The sequence below is a fragment of the Chelonus insularis genome, unplaced genomic scaffold (assembly GCF_013357705.1).
Source record: "Chelonus insularis isolate UGA/USDA-ARS -01 unplaced genomic scaffold, ASM1335770v1 contig_13_pilon, whole genome shotgun sequence".
Lineage (NCBI taxonomy): Eukaryota > Metazoa > Arthropoda > Insecta > Hymenoptera > Braconidae > Chelonus > Chelonus insularis.
In genome coordinates this window covers 67,663-85,498 of record NW_023276380.1, presented here as the reverse complement: position 1 = coordinate 85,498, position 17,836 = coordinate 67,663, and the positions used below count along the sequence as shown (strand labels likewise).

The 17,836-nt window shown below is 29.8% G+C and overlaps 2 protein-coding genes across 2 annotated transcripts; both read left to right on the top strand.

Annotated features, from left to right (window-relative positions):
- Window positions 1-985: 985 nt before the first annotated feature.
- LOC118074966 (uncharacterized) lies at window positions 986-2,874 on the top strand. Its single transcript, XM_035096536.1, has 5 exons — window positions 986-993; window positions 1,146-1,396; window positions 1,499-1,849; window positions 1,920-2,053; window positions 2,341-2,874. Exons 1-5 carry the CDS (start codon window positions 986-988, stop codon window positions 2,671-2,673), a joined length of 1,077 nt encoding a protein of 358 aa, XP_034952427.1. The 3' UTR covers window positions 2,674-2,874.
- Window positions 2,875-12,871: 9,997 nt separating this feature from the next.
- LOC118074965 (uncharacterized) lies at window positions 12,872-13,627 on the top strand. Its single transcript, XM_035096535.1, has one exon. It carries the CDS (start codon window positions 12,872-12,874, stop codon window positions 13,625-13,627), a length of 756 nt encoding a protein of 251 aa, XP_034952426.1.
- The last annotated feature ends 4,209 nt before the right edge of the window (window positions 13,628-17,836 follow it).

The following is a 17,836-nucleotide window of genomic DNA, read 5'->3' as shown; positions in this document are numbered from 1 at the left end:
ATTTGTGGTGCTAAAAAAGGTACGTTTATTCTTATTAAATTCTTAAATGTATAAATGATTCTGTATGTTTTTTTAAACATTTGAAAGTGGTGGAAATTTTGAAAAAGAAATATTTTGGTTGGTTATAGTGAAAAGTATTTTATTATACGAAAAGAATTTGAAAAAATAAGTGTTCTACATGGCGGATGAGGAAACAAAGAAGTGTTTGAATGATTGGGGATTCAGTGATTTAGTGGATCTATTTTCAGGTTCATTATTAATATATTTAACTATTTCATCTGTCTTGAATTTATCGATATTCTGTACATAAAGTATCATTGAATTTTCAATTATTACTTCTGATTATATAACAAAACTGTCATTTTCTTTTTTTTATATTTTATGCGATCTTCTTTTACATTTCCAATCGGCAGAACAAGAAATCACTTATGACTGCTTAAAATCGCTATCCACGGATTTAATCAAGGAATTGGTTCCTGTTGTTGGCAAAAGAATAAAATTTATTGAACAATGGAAAATAGCATTTGGAACTACGCAACGCGTCATTCAGTCTGAAAACGTCATTGTAAGTCACTCAGTTTCGGATACTCATCGTAATATTATAATTAAATAATTCATATTTAATAAAATATATACTTTTATTATTAATAAAAGGATGACTCAACACCATTGAGTGAATCTACCGAAACAGCTCTATGTTACACAAACCGACCTAAAAACAACTTTGTAAGTTATTTATCAATTTACATCTTAAATTTACGTTGTAAATATGTATATAATTTTTATATAATATTAAATTTTGAAGAAAAAAAGAACATATACGGGAGAAAGCGAGTATAGAAAGCGTTTGAAAAATTAGAAGGAGATTATTTAGATGATTTGTTAAGTAAAAGAAGTAACTTAGCAGATCCTTTGTTAGCTGATTATAAGAGAAACAATAGACTGTCCGACGTATCATCTTTTTTGCTGTGCGATTGTATTGCTGATGATTTAGTCGTTGATAAATATAGGTAAGAATTGTTTTTTATATATTTTAAGACTATTATATGTGTCTTCTTTTTGATTAATTCAATTTATCAATTACAAAAATTTATTGTACAAATTAACTAATATTTGAATAAAGTACAAATAATTTCTATTTTCAGTAAGTTTGTGACGCAAGATTATATCGATTTAACAAACCAAATTAAAAAATGGTTCCCAACTGAGGATTCAACGACGTATTTTCGACCAGGAATTCCTAAAAGTCTTTCCAAAAACAAAAAATCTAAGAAACCTGGTGGCAGATTGTATGATAAAATTAAAAATCGCAAATCTTTATTTGCCCAATTAACAGGTACAGTTAGACGCAAAGACCAATCAGAAAATACAGATGAAGATGAAATTGAACCACTAGGTAAACTTTTTTTACTAACATGTTTCACACGCACATATGTATGTATATATATGTATATACATACTAAATGTTAGATGGAATAAAACATTACTATTGTTTCAGCTGAAGACGTAGCTGAAAGTTTGGTATGGTTAGATCATAATCGTGATTTTACACTAATTGATCATCATTGGAAGATAACAGCTAAAGCTCGTAATGATATATTAATGAAATCAAATGGAAATGTCTTCGACTATCTAAAAAAGTATCCAGTGCTAAAAGATCCAAATCATGGTTTTCGTTTAGTAAATATTGATTTTTGTGAGCTGTATACAACCTCTGAATCAAAATTCTATGAGCATTGGGAATGTTTCGTCACAAAAGTGTTTGATCAAACTATTAGAAAGAAAAAAAGTTATACAGACGACGTTCAAGAGCTGTTAAATATAATTGATGATGAAAATACTAATTTGTGTAAGTGAAAATAACTATTTTATTATCTTCCCTTATGTCTACGATGATTTATTGAAATGTTACATAACAGATGCCAAACGTTTTGCTGAAATATTATTATTACCTTTTGCCGTTCCTCCACGAGCTGGTGTATCTAAAGTTGATAAAGAGTATTGGAAACCAACAATATTAGAGAGCCAACAAGGATTTGCAGTGCATGCTAAAGTAAGTTTAACAATATATATTAAAAATTATCAAGGAATTCAATATTCAAGTAGTATTCTATGAATATTGTTATTTTACAGTCTTACAGAATTTTTAAGTACATTGAAAATTATTTTTTTTTCCATTCATATGGAGTTACAATGTTGTATTTAAAATGTTTAAAAATATTATATTTTTAAATATTGAATGATATTTCGTACAATTCAATATATAACAATTAGACTTTTAATTATCCAAGTTACTTGTCTTATACACATTGTAAATAATATTTTTATTCAAAAATGAAGGACGTTGGAGATATTGAAAAAATTCATGAAGATAAAGTAACACAGATGCGCAAAAAAAAAACAACTGTCCAGCCATATATACTCGGAATAGGAAATACTTTAAAAGATGTGAATAGTTTCATGGTGATACTTGATAAACCTCTTTATCGTTTTGATTCACCTTTAACAGCACTTTTAATTTGTTTCAAAATATTTTATGTCTGGAATGTTGGATTTCCGTTACAAAGCAAACAAATTTGGACGTTGTTACAGCACGGTATTTTGAAATTTACAACTGATACTGATGAAAATATAACTCATGTCAGTAAGCTTCTTGAGCTTATTAAAAATTAATTTAATTACTTCTCGTTGTATTAGAATGAAAAATTGAGTTTAGAAATGGGTATTATATGTCCATATTGCGATTGTCATTTTAAAATAATGAATGACCTATTTGTTCACTGTAAATTAAAACACAGTTTATATTTTAATCGATCGGTTAAATGTAAACAACCATTCTGTTTACGATTACATTGTGATTATTATTCTTTAAAGAAACATATTCGTTTAAAACATAAAATTCCTGTAGAGGATAATAATAATGATAATTTTAGTAATTTTAAAGATTCAGTAGCTTGTGGCAATGATAATAATATATATACTATACCATTATCTCCAATAATACAACCTTCATCAAATTCTACTACTCAAAATATATGTCAGAAGATCACACTTAATGATGTAAAAATTCAGTTCATAGTGCAGCGATTAGTTTTCTTTCTAAATTACATGCGAATCCCAATATATCAAGATCTGCAATACAAGGTATAGTTAATAACACATCCGAATTATTTGAATCGTGTGGTGTTCATTTAGTTAGAGAAGTCCTCCAAAATAAAAACGTTTATGATTCTGAAGTAGATGAAATCCTTGCTATTATGACTAATCCTTGGAAAAATTTATAAACTGAACATCAAAGAAAGGAATTTTTTTCAAGTACTGGATGTTTCATTAAACCACAACGTTTTACAATCGATACTGTTCTTAGGCAAAAAATTCAAGGAGAAAAAAATATTCATGTTTTAAGTAATGCTACGGGAGAATTTATTTCAATGCGTCAAGTATTAAAAAAATTTCTGGAGCTGCCAAATGTTTACAAATTTATTGATGAATATATGTGTAAAAAAGAAAGCGAGAGTTTGGGTGAACTTGATAGTTTTTTAAAAGGTACCCTTTGGCGGGAACTGAAATTGAAATTTGTAAATAAAAAGGTCTTCCCTTTAACTATTTACTTCGACGAACTAGAAATTAACAACCCTTTAGGTTCTCATATTTCAGTAGATAAAATTGGTGTAATCTACTATAAAATAACTTCTTTACCCCCAGAATATTCATCAAAAATTGAAAATATATTTTTAGCTCTGATACATCGAACTATGCATCGAGAAGATTCATTTGGAAATTCGAACATTAATGAAATATTTAAAAATTTAATTAACGAACTGAAATATTTAGAAAGTGAGGGCCTTGAAATTCTAACGGAAAATGGTACAGTTCAAGTTTATTTTACATTAGCTATTGTTTGTGGCGATAATTTGGGGATTCACTATTTACTAGGTTTCAATGAAAGTTTTAACTCTACTTATTATTGCAGATTTTGTCGAGAACCAAAGAATATTATGCAAAAACAAACAGTAGAAAATACGAAAATTCTTCGAACAGTAAAAAACTATAATGATGATTTAAGAGATCTAACGTGTGGTATTAAAAAATCATGCTTATTTCATGACCTACCAAATTTCCATTTAACTAAAAATCTGTATGCTGATATTATGCATGACTTTTTAGAAGGTGTATTGAGATACGAAATTCCTACAATTATCAATAGTTTAATTAGTGAAAAAAATGTATCATTATCATTATCATACTTGAATAATCGGATGCAAAATTTTAATTACGGACGGAATGTTTCAAATAAAAACATTCCACTATTCACAGAAAATAATTTAAAGAATGGTCTTTACATTTGCAGTGCTTCTGAAATGTTAACATTATTGAATTTACTCAGTTTCATGATTGGTCATCTTATTCCTTGTGAAAATGAACCATGGCAGTTATTTTAAAACTTAAACAAATTGCTAGTATTTTGTTGAGTAACTCTATTGATGGTTGTATTATTGAAACATTAAATCAACTCATTACCGATCATCATGAATTATTTTTAAAATTATATAAAGACACATTACTAAAACCTAAATTACATTTTATGCTTCATTATGCTCGTATTCTTCACTTACTAGGTCCTTTATTACCATTATCTTGCATGCGATTTGAAGCAAATCATGGTGATTTTCATCATCACGCTCAAGTTATTAAAAATAGAAAAAATATCTGTTATAGTCTCGCACTTATGAATCAGTTTATTTTAAATGAAAGATTTCTTTCTCAAAAAGGTTTTGAAAAATGTGTTATTTCTATCGGTCCATCAATCGAAACTAAAATAACAGATTTAAATGAACATTATTTGGTTAATGATACAAACACCAATTTTGATTTAAGTGGTACGTTTGTTATTACTTCTTGGGCTATGGTCAATAGTATTAAGTATATGAAAAATATGATCTTAAAAACTAATAAAGTAAATAAATTTGGTAAAATTAAGTATATTTTAGTAGATGAAGATAATGTAACGTTCCTAATTTCATTGTTAGATGTTAGTTTTGAGAAACATTATCATGCTAACAGAATTATTACCACAGAAATGTGGAGTTTTTTGAGCCACCGGGATTTAATTGATCCAATCCCGAGGGATGAATATGCAATCGCAAATGGACAAAATTATATCATTTGTTGAGTTAAAAATTTTTGTAAGTTTATATGTATTCTTTAGATATAAGATTAAAAAAGTTTTTGTTAATTGTAGTTGTAACAATTAAACCAAACTGATTAAATATAAAGTAGATGAACAGATAATACATTTATGAATTTTTTCATTTATACTTCATATAATCAACCTTCAATAAATTTTCAATAAAATAATATAAGCTTCTTCCAACCGAATGAAATTTTCTGAATTAAGTATAATTTCATATTTTAACAAAATTATAAATAAATTGAACTTAATAGTCCTCACACTTATATTAAATAGTAATTGTATTGTACTAAATCTGAGGTTGATTAGAGTACAATTTTAAAACATTTTTACAAAACTATTATTTTACTTTTATAGAATTACATCTTCGATTAAATTAAACTATTTTTGCTGTTGATATAACATAAAAAACAGTTCTATGAACATAAAAATAGTTTTCATGAATTGATCTGAGATGTACTGTAAAAGTAATCATCATTCTAGTCAACTGATTGTTCGTTTTATTCCAATTGTATATAATATTTTATCTAGCTCACTATTTTTTTTGCATGAATACTTAAAAACAACCTGAGATAAATCGATTTTTGTTTTATAATAATTGCGAAGATGGTTTCTGTTAATTAAGTAAATATTTCTTTCAACATTAAAATTACTTCATTTAATAAAATTTTCAGTCCACTGAAAATACATACTTTTAATCACCTAAAAATTCAATTTAAGTGAAACTTAAGTGAAGTTATAAAGAATAATACCTATTATTATCTCAAAAGCATTAATGGCTTCAAACTAATTTTTATTTTTGTTACATTAAATTATCTTTTCGATTGTGTCAAGAACTATAGACTTGGCTCTAACTAATCAGTCTCTTCACTCAAGAAACTTTCATTTGGAATAAACAAAATTGTCAAACGTACAGCGCAGTAGACTCAAGTAGTTCGCGCATTTGGCTGTATTCAAACGTACGGAGTACTTGAGCCAAACGAATCTGGTTTGTCATCAGGAATTATTTTTACAGTGAATAGAACCCGTTTCCATTTTTTATAACAAATGGAATTGTGATAAACGAAATAAGTCTGTTTTTATTCATTTGATATGGTTAGTTACTTTATTTCAATAAAGAAAAAATTGTGCGTTAAAAGTACTCATATATATAGAAACGGTCCCTATTTTTATTGTTTATAACAATTTAAAACTTATTATTTAAATATACTATAATCAATAATCACTTGTTAGTAACAATGTTCAATTGTTATGAACACAATTCCATATTATTGACAATTATTATTGACTATTATAGCGTCTTTAATGCTGTTTTCTCAATCCTGACACGAGTTTGAAATTCTTTCATTGCTGATATTGTTTTTTAAATTTTTTTTTCGATGAAATATTGTCATCATATATCCGTACAAGTATTTCAATCATTTAATATTCATATTTCTGCAATGATCTTGAAATTTTGTCCAAAAAATGGTATAATCTATGAATTGCAAAATTCAAGTAATTTCCTTTTTTTCCAGTTTTTTGATTCTGCCAAAATAATTGGCTTTACCGGTTTTCCTGAAAACTTTTTCAGTTCTAAGTTACGTAATTTCGCGTCGAATGCAATTGGTCCCAGATCGATATCATTTTTTGTTCTCGAGATAATCGAGGCGAAAAATAATTCCGAACGTACGTACGCACATACGCACATACGTACATACGCACATACGTATATACACACACACAGACGTCCACGTAAAAACTGACGATTCATTCTGGAATAGGATTTCGAATTTATTTACAATTAACTTTTTTTAAGCAAAAGAAAAAATTACGCGTTGGAAGAATTCAAATATATTGCATAGATCTCTATTTTCATTGTTTATAACAGATGTAATTGTTTTAATCAAAATAAATGAGTTTTCATTCATGTCGTACGGTTCGTAACTTTTTTTTAGCAGAAGAAAAAATGTGGTGTAGCCTATTATATGTACTGTACGTATGACAATCCAAAATGTCAATTTAATCTTATACGTGATGTTAATTGCATAAACTGGTCCATAACTAAATTAAAAAAAATAGCTGAAACTGTTAAATTTACCTAGAAAATGTAGTACCAATGAAACCATTAACATCCCAATAACTGAACGATTTTCGCAATGCAAAAATCAGTTACATTTGTAATAAACCATTTTTACATGATAAAACGAAGGTACATGATCACTGTCACCTTACAGGTAATTATCGATGTGCTGCTCACGTTAATTGTAATTTAAATTATCAAAATTCATGCATAATTCCAGTCATTTTTCATAACCTCTCAGGATATGACTTACATTTTATTGTTAAATCATTGGCGACATCATTTAAAGATTATATGGAATTATTACCTGTCAATAAAGAAAAATACATAGCAGTTACAAAAACAGTTAATCAGAAAATTCCTGCGGAAAAAGGAAAAAAGAAATAGTTGTTAAATTACGATTTATTGATTCTTTCCGATCCATGAGCAATAGCATTGAGAAACTTGCATCATTTTTGGATGTTAACGCAAAATCAATTACCCAAAGTTTCTATTCCGAGCCAGATAAATTTTAATTAGTAACTCGTAACGGTGTTTTCCCATATGGATCTATTGACAGTTAAGAAAAACTTGACGAACGACAACTACCTGACAAATCGAAATTCTATTCGAAACTCAACGATTCGGACACTCCCGATGACGATTACCAACATGCACACCACGTTTGGGATCAATTTCAACTAAACACCTTTGGTGAATATTCAGATTTATATTTAAAAACAGACGTTCCTCTGTCAGCAGACATTCTTCAAAATTTGTATCTCTACTTATAAGCTTGATCCGTTACATTACTACACTGCACCTGGATTAACTTTTAATGCTATGTTTAAATATACAGAAATTGAACTTGAACTCTTGGACAATGTAGAAATTCTTCATTTCATAGAAAAAGGTATTAGAGGAGGAGTGGCACATCGTTCAAATAGATATGCGAAAACGAACAACCCGTATATGTATAATAATTATAACCCCAATGACAATGTATCATATCTCATGTATTTCGATGTAAATAATTTGTATGGCGCAACAATGAGTGAGTATCCACCGACTGGATCATTTGAATGGGTGGAAGATGACATCAATATTTCTAATATCTATGTAATAATTAAAAATATCTCCAAGGATTCTTCGATTGGTTACATTTTTGAGGTTGATTAAGAGTATCCAGAAATCTTACACGAGCATCATAAAGACTCGCCATTGTGTCCTGAACAACACAAACCTCCAAACAGCAATAGTAGTCCAATGAAGGAATGGCCGAAACCACCATATTGCGGAAAAAGAATGAAACCAACGCGAAAATGTGCGTAAAGGTTGTAGGAATATTATTGTAAAAAGTCAGCATCCTAAACGTAAAGGAACCCTTGCAAAAAAATGCGAAAGCGTGCAAAAATGACTTTTTCGGTAATATCTCGAGAACGGCTGGAGATATGAAGAAAATTTTTAAGTAAACGTTGTAGAGAATTAAATTCTCTACAAAAAAGTATTTATACATTTTTTACGTACCTCTTACCGCTTATAAAATATATGCCATGAAAGGGACCGTGGAACGTCGAATTTTTCAAAAAATTATTGTATATTTAAAAAATATTTTTTTTAAAAAAGATCAAATCAGAGGGCTTCTTTATTACTCTGACAATATCTTTGAAGGTAATGAGCTTTTCATTAATCAATATTAATTTGAAAATTTTAAATTAATTTTTTTTATACTTAATCGAATTGAATTTTTTTTTCTATACCATTCGATTCAGCGTAAAATTTACGATAGAGTATGCTCTCTTACTTGGATTTTTATTTTAATCCACGTGAGAATGATGAAAAAAATTAATTGGGGGACTTTTCATTTCTTACGTTACTGCCGCTGAGAGAGAACGACATATCTCTCCTTTCATTCGCACTCATTACATTTTTCTGCACCTGCGCGGCGCATAAAAAGTGTAAGTGCAAAAAAGTAATAATTTTTATATATACAGATCGATAGAGGATTCAATTCTCTATCGAATGAGATCAACTTTTTTTTTATTTATATGTTGCAGAATACAAAAATTTATCAACATTTGCAACATTTCGCAATGTTAATGTAATTTAACATCGTTTCATACTTGTGTGCAAATTTTCAAACCTTCCTGATAACCGGAAGTTGACAATCAAATTAATTAAAAAAAAATTATGTAAGAAAAATATCTTCTTCTTCAACAGTTAAAAAATATTATCGTCAATAAAATTATTATTTTTTAAACCCAATTTTCCATAGTTTAATTATTTTAAAAACTTAGAAAAATTTTTAAAGATTTTCAACTTGAGTCAAAAAGCATTTTCGACTTAACACCAAGAATGTCCATAGCTGCTGACTATTCATATATAATAATAGCAGTAATAAAATTTTATATGTTTACAGTAGGATTCAATGGGCCCTTTTCTATCTTTTGCACTTTCACTAGAGGAGTATGCGATCTCACTCGCACTTATATTTTGTAGTGTACTCCGCAGGTGTATAAAAGTATAGTGAGTGTGAGTGAAACGGAAGAAACTGCCGTTCTCTCTTGCACTTACACTTTTTTATGCGCCGCGCAGGTGCAGAAAAATGTAATGAGTGCGAATGAAAGGAGAGATATGTCGTTCTCTCTCAGCGGCAGTAACGTAAGAAATGAAAAGTCCCCCCAATTAATTTTTTTCATCATTCTCACGTGGATTAAAATAAAAATCCAAGTAAGAGAGCATACTCTATCGTAAATTTTACGCTGAATCGAATGGTATAGAAAAAAAAATTCAATTCGATTAAGTATAAAAAAAATTAATTTAAAATTTTCAAATTAATATTGATTAATGAAAACGCTCATTAACCTTCAAAGATATTGTCAGAGTAATAAAGAAGCCCTCTGATTTGATCTTTTTTAAAAAAAATATTTTTTAAATATACAATAATTTTTTGAAAAATTCGACGTTCCACGGTCCCTTTGATAGCATATAATTTATAAGCGGTAAGAGATACGTAAAAAATGTATAAATACTTTTTTGTAGAGAATTTAATTCTCTACAACGTTTACTTAAAAATTTTCTTCATATCTCCAGCCGTTCTCGAGATATTACCGAAAAAGTCATTTTTGCACGCTTTCGCATTTTTTTGCAAGGGTTCCTTTACGTTTAGGATGCTGACTTTTTACAATAATATTCCTACAACCTTCACGCACATTTCGCGTTGGTTTTATTCTTTTTCCGCAATATGGTGGTTTCGGCCATCCCTTCATTGGACTATAGTAGCAAACTTATGACGACATTATTACCTGAACTTAAATATGTAATTCACTAGAGAAATTCAAAACAATGTCTCGATTTAGGAATGATTGTAACCAAAATCCATAGAATCCTTAAATTTAATCAATCCTCATGGATGCAGAAGTATGTAGATCTAAATACAGATTTACGAAAAAAATTCGAAAAATGATTTTAAAAAAGATTTCTATGAATTAATGAATAATGCAGTTTACGGAAAAACAATGAAAACGTTCGAAAGCATAAAGATTTGAAGTATGTTACACAGTCGGAAGGTCGGTATGGTGCGAAAAATCTCATCGCTTCTCCAAAATTCCACAATAGTATAATTTTTGACGATGACTCGGTAATAATAGGAATGGAGCAAAAAAATATATTTTTTAATGTGCTGATATACGTAGGATTTAAAGTTTAAGATCTTTCAAAAATGTGTATTATGATTTATATATTTTGAGATCCGAAAATTGTTAATTTAGTTAATTTTATGTGATTATTTACATTGAAGCTAGAAACGCAGCTGATAAAATACTTGCTGACAATCTTTAAAACGAGTTTTCGCAAGAGACGCAGATATTGCTGAACAAATTGCTACTTTAGGAATTTCCTACGTCATAAAAGTTAAATCAAAATATGGATTGGGTTCGGACGAGAAGAACAAAAAGGACAAGGAAGTTAAACATTTGCAAGAAATTATTAATTCAGCAAAGCTTATGTTTAATTTCAGTTTAGACCCTATCAAATCTTCATTAGCTGCTGCATGAAAGACTGTTCGCGATGCTGGTGGAAAGAAAAAGATCAAATTCCCACGTATTATACCAATGCCGCAAAAAGTGGGAGGTATTTTACCTCTTATACCTCGATTCGCAGGTTAAGTGCAAAAGCAATTAATGATGCCAAAGACGGCAAACGTCAATTGCAAGGAGCTAAACGATATAACGAGAAAATGGAAGCAATAGCTTTAGGTAAAGGTTTACGTCTAAAACCGTACAAGAGAGGATTAGGATTGTATTTAAAACCAGCAAAAAAGAAACCCTTAAATTTACCTCGTCGTGCACTGACTGATATTGAACTTTAAAAATATGCAAAAATCATGAAAATACCCCTTTTTCGTGGTGTTTTTATGCGAAATGATCTTCCAAAATCTACACCGTTGAAAAATGAATGAGCAATTATTGATCTCGACGATAAAACTAGACCTGGAACTTATTGGGTAGCATATGAAAACGTGGTAATAAAGTGATATATTATGACAGTTTGCAGCCACCACATGAGCTTACGGAATATCTTAACGTTAATAATATACTGTACAATCATGATAAACATCAAGATTACAGTACAGATACTTGCGGACACCTGTGTTTAAAATTTTTACGTAAAAAGTATAAAAGTAATATGAACTTTTCAATAAGTATCAGTCATGGATGATTCACTCACGTTAACATTGTCTGGACAAACGTCCATTCTAGAAGCGTTTTATTTTCCATCAATTGAATTATCATCATCTAAAAAATATACCCTAGGACTTGTGGAATTGTTAAACTTCAATTCCATTTCAAATATTGATAACGGTAACAATAAATTTTATTATACACTTAATAGTGAAGATAAGAGTATTAAAATACTCACAGGAAGCTATGAAATTGAAGACATGAAAATTATTTAACCCCTGACAAGCACACAAGGTACAAAGTACCCACCCCCAAAATTTATTTCGTTATAATTCTCTGTATGTATCAACAAAGGGCTTTCCCCTCCAGAGATATTTCGTTGAGACCTTGAGGAAGCGTGTTCAGTAGGCGTTAATGCGATTCAGTTGTTAAGACGCAGTGAGCGCGGAACGTTGTGGGTACTTTTAACCCAGTGTGCCAGTTAAGTGTAGTCAAGTGTTCAAGAGTTTTTTCTCGGATCATATGAGTGTTTTTTTCTTTATTTACGGTAAGTAATAATGTATGATTACATTGTATCACAAAATATTTTTACGCTTATGTAAATTTATGTATTTATATGAATGTATATGTCATATATATTGATGTATATAAAATTTTTTAGAGACATTTTGAACAGTTTTGTAAATTGTAATATTTGTTTTAGATGAATAAACGAAAGAAAAATTCTCTTGTGCTTATTAACGACGAAACATCTGATGACGAGATAACTGATGAAGACCACGGGGAAAGTGAAGGTGAAAATCATAAAATTTTATCTTTGTCAGAAAGTGAGGATGATGACGACCCGGATCACGACATTTACCAGCCATCTACTAGTAATCTACGCCGGACTGAACAAAAGCCGACCGACGGTCGACCAGTTTCGATTCGGAGGGGACAAGGAGACAATAAAATCGAATGGTGTTAAAACCTACCGTACGTCGTCTATCAGAAACTAAGCAAACATTTCACTTACCTGGAGTTATTGGAGAAGCTCGTCAAACTAAAACTCCAATTGATACATGGTCATATCTTTTTTCAGAAGATATTCTCGAGATAATTGTTATTCATACTAATGAAGAAATAGATCGTGTATGTGCTAATATAGAAAAATTTTTGAGTTATTATAATAAAACTGATATTATTGGAATTAAAGCTTTGATTGGCTTACTCTATATATCAGGATACAGAAAGCAATCTACGGTAGATGTGAACGAGTTGTGGGGTGAAGAATTTTCTGTTACAATATTCAAAGCTACTATGTCGGCTCACAGATTTCAGTTTTTATTGAAATGTCTTAGATTTGATAACAAAAATACACGTAAACAACGTCGGAAACTGGATAGGTTTGCTCTGATAAGAGAAATTTGGGATAAATTCATAACAAATTGTGGAAAATATTACAGGCCATATGAAATTTGCACTGTAGACGAACAAATGGTTGGATTTAAAGGTAGATGCATTTTCAGAATGTATTTACCGAGCAAACCTGATCGTTATGGTATCAAATTTTTGATGTTGAATGATTCTAAAACCTCGTACATGATGAAAGCTGTGCTATATCTAAGAAAAACAACGGAGAGATTACGTAATGAACTACTTGCGAATTTTTTTGTAAGAGAATTAGTAGAACCAATTAGGCATTCGAATCGGACAGTTGTGATGGATAATTAATTTACGTCAGTTGGTTTGTTTCAAATACTACTTGATGAATATAATTTAAGAGCAATAGGTACTATCCGTAAAAATAAAAAAGAAATGACACGTAGTTTTACAGAAGAAGCCTCACCATCAACAACCAAATTCTGTTTCGCAAATAAACAAACTCTACTGTCTTATGCTCCAAAACGAAATAAAATAATTTTAATACTTTCAAGCAATAGTACAGATACCGAAATTGATCCAGAAACAAAAAAACCAAAATTAATACTGCAATATAATCAACACAAAGGTGGAACAGACTCATTCGATCAAGCTTTTGAATTATATTCCGTTGCACGTCGGACAGGAGATGGTCATTAAAAGTTTTCTATGTAATGCTAAATACGGCTAATGTTAACGCAACAATTTTATATAATTTAAATCATATAGAAGAAAAAAAAACCCGATTCACTTTCATGAAAGACTTGTCGTTTGAGATAATCAAGCCTTTACTAATTGAACGCTATGGGATTCCACAACACGAAAAAACATTAAAACTGAAATTGCTCAACTTCTTAATTACGGAACACCTGTTGTTAATCATTCTGAAGTCATATCAATACCCGAAACAAGATGTTCATATTGTCATCACTCACTAGGAGTTAAAACAACCATGATGTGTCCGCAGTGTGAAAAATCTATGTGTAAAAGACATCGATGTCCTTTGTGCGTAGAGTGTTGTAACGAAAATTCTATTTGAAATATATATTTTGTGATTATTTGTATTTTTGTGCATGAAAATAAAGATTACAATAAATAATAGATCTCTGAATTCTTTAAAAACTTGCCCAATACCTCTTTTTTATATACGCTACTTTAATGCATTTAAGTAGTAAAATAATTATACTTTTCGAAGCGGATTGAAACATGAATTTTACCATCTTTTAGAGCACTTTTTGAGCTTTCCAAAACACTATATTTTTTAATATTTTGATCTATTAGAATCATAGATACAGCACGAAAACAAAAAAATCTCAAAAAGACACTTTTTTTAGCTTTGGTGGTATTTTTATCTATTTCCATTGACACTAATTAATTAATCATTATATTCATTTTATACGGGATTGTTTGAACTTTAATTCCAAAAAAAAATTCTCGAACTTTATTAGGGACCAAGATATTTGAAAATGAATTGTGTCGGGTACTTTTCACCCTCAATGCCTAAAGAGGTATACCGTTTAGATGTGTGCTTGTCAGGGGTTAAAGAAAGCTGATACTTAATTATTAATTTCTATTAAGCCCAATAATAATGAGCTACACCGTGAAGTTCACAGTGAAAATGCAACAATAAATACCAAACCGCGTGATTCCATTGGTAGTTAAGCTTTAGTCGACAACTTATTTCACTAAAATTAACCCACACATCAGATTAACAAGTATCTATCTTAAAAATTAATGTATTAAGGATCGAATGTAATATTACGACAGGAGCATACATGAATAATTAGTTGGTACATATGATTCATGAATTTTTTCCATCAGTTCCACGAGGATATAAGATCATTAAACGTCATTTATCTTCCAATCACTGTACAAACAATACATAATTTACAACTGCGCATCGTTGATCAAGTCAATTGGTAAACTGACATGGTGAAACTGTTACAATACGTTTACATTTAAAATAAGTTATGTGATGAGGATTGTTTATAAACCAATAGTAGGGGGAAGCTATAAAACTAACATATCATGCCTGAATCCCATCAGTCATCGAAGAAAACTCAAACGATAAATTTATCAAAATCGATCATTTCTACAAAGTCTAGTACTAAAAAAACGCAAAAGTGCAACAAAATGAAAGTGAACGTGTGCTGTCTTGCATGACTTTTACCATGGAAGACGAAAAATTCGATCGTCGTTTACGATTATTTAAATATTGATGATATGATGTTGATGGCTCCCCTCCAGACGGAGAATTTTCACGAGTATCAGCATTAGCTTGTAAAGGATCATTAGAGTCGGGTGAATTTCTTGGCGATGCATGGTTTTCATGCCAGAAAATTGCTGAAAATTTTTATCATTAATTAAAATACGGAATGGATTTAAGTTTTAATCGAGCCGTTTTATATATTATGACGCATTTATATCTCTCATTCAGCATAGAAATGTCTGCTTGAAAACAATTCAGTGTGAATTTTAAGTTAAACTAATTTGACGGATTTTTCAAATTGATCCATGGGCCATCCATAAGCCGTGGATGTTATTTGATATTTTCAAGATAAATTGACTGTTGCTTATAAATTTTGAGGTGAGGAATCCAAATTCATTGGTTATTTTTTTCTAAAGTTACCAATTTTTTTATTATAATCCATTTATTTGTTTGCTTATAGTAAAGATTTAAATTGTCCAGTTAGGTGTATAACCTTTCTCAAAAATCTGCTCATAATTACTTATGCGAACTTTATCAACAACTTTAAATTTATTCCTCTCTCTCACAACTTTGAACTTTTTGTAGACTGTTTCGAGTAATTTTCTTTCATTAGCTAAAGTTACATTGACAGGTTTCATTTGAATTGTACGATGTTTATTATTATTATAAGACGCCAGTGCTGAGGAAGGAACTTGTGTATATTCTCTTTCGACGCTTTTATAACTTCAGCTTGTTTACGATTTGCTCTTTTTAATGCACGTAATCGATCCAACTCATGAAGATCAATTGTTTTATTCAATTCTTCTCTTAAAATTTTTCGATATTCTTGAGATGATTCTATAAGGTGTTTAACTTGAACATTAAGAGTCTTTACTTTTGCTATAATTCTTTCGACTTTCTTCTTGAGATTCGAAACTGATTCTTTTGAAGGACGTAATGATACAATGATACGTCCAATGATACAGCATCATTTAGATTCACTGGCGCCGCAAGGTTCCACAATCTTCTTTTATTTATATCATACTAATTGTCAATTGTTAATTTAAACCCTATGCCAGGTAGACCTTGGATAATATTTTTTTGTGCATCTTTGGTCAATTGACGTCCAAAAATATCAACACTCATCTCCTCTCCTCGAAAGATAATTAATCAATGAGTTTTCTTTGATTAGCATTGATTAATCTATAATTCCAGCTTCACGTAATTCTTCGATGACAGATATTATTTCATTATTATCGCTAAAATTTCCTGCTGCACGCGATAAAACGAGTAGTTGCAATCGATATACAAGTTTATTTGGATCATCCCAATAGATATAATTCAATGGTCGATTGTGATTTGTCATGTATCGAGGTAAACCTTCTCCACGTTTCGATAAATATCTACTGATGATATCACGATACTTTTTTTAATATTTATCTTCTTTAAGACTTCGATCAGGGTAATAATGTTTATAATATGCTTAAGTACTTCTTAAAATTTGCCTATAAGTTTTTTCATCACTCTCTGTTCTGATAGTTCATAAAAATTGAATGGACACGTCCTTACGTCTCGGTCTCAGATATAAACAAAGTAAATTTATTGAATTACATTGCAAAAGATCCGGCAATAACACTGAGTTTTAGATTTTGAGAATTGTATGAATATTCATTGTTTCCAAGAACAACGAAACATGTGTGGGTTGTAAAGACATCAACACAACTTAAAAAAAAAGATATGCAATACTTGCATTCCAAACTGCACGTAATAATGATGATACAAAAGATGTAAGTAAATTTGATCACTGCAATTTGAAAGATGTTAAATTAAGAAACAATTTACAGTCATATCCAAACGGCAACATGAATCTCGACATAACACACAATCAGTATGCACTGTTATACAAATGTATAAAGATTTCCAAGTATCATACATCCGCTTATTGTCTAATTATTCACGATCGTATGATAGAATATAAGCTACTAAGTGGACAAGTATGAAAATTGATGTATTTTAGAGCTTCCTGACCTTAAGGAGAAGCTGTTTCAGAAAATGATTTAGATTAGATAACTTAATCCTAGATTAATCAATGTATGAAAAAAAAATATACAAACAATTACTTAATCACCGTTTAACATTATTCTTTATACTATGCCACAATTAGAATACATGCTTTTGATCCAGGATAAATTTTTTTACATTTAGATGCAACGGGTTCGAGTACATCATGCCGAACAATATATGAAGACATAAGAACAATTTATTAGAAAAAAATTCAAACATAAAAAAGAAAACGCAAAACAACTACGAAGTGGTTTACTCTTTTCCGATTT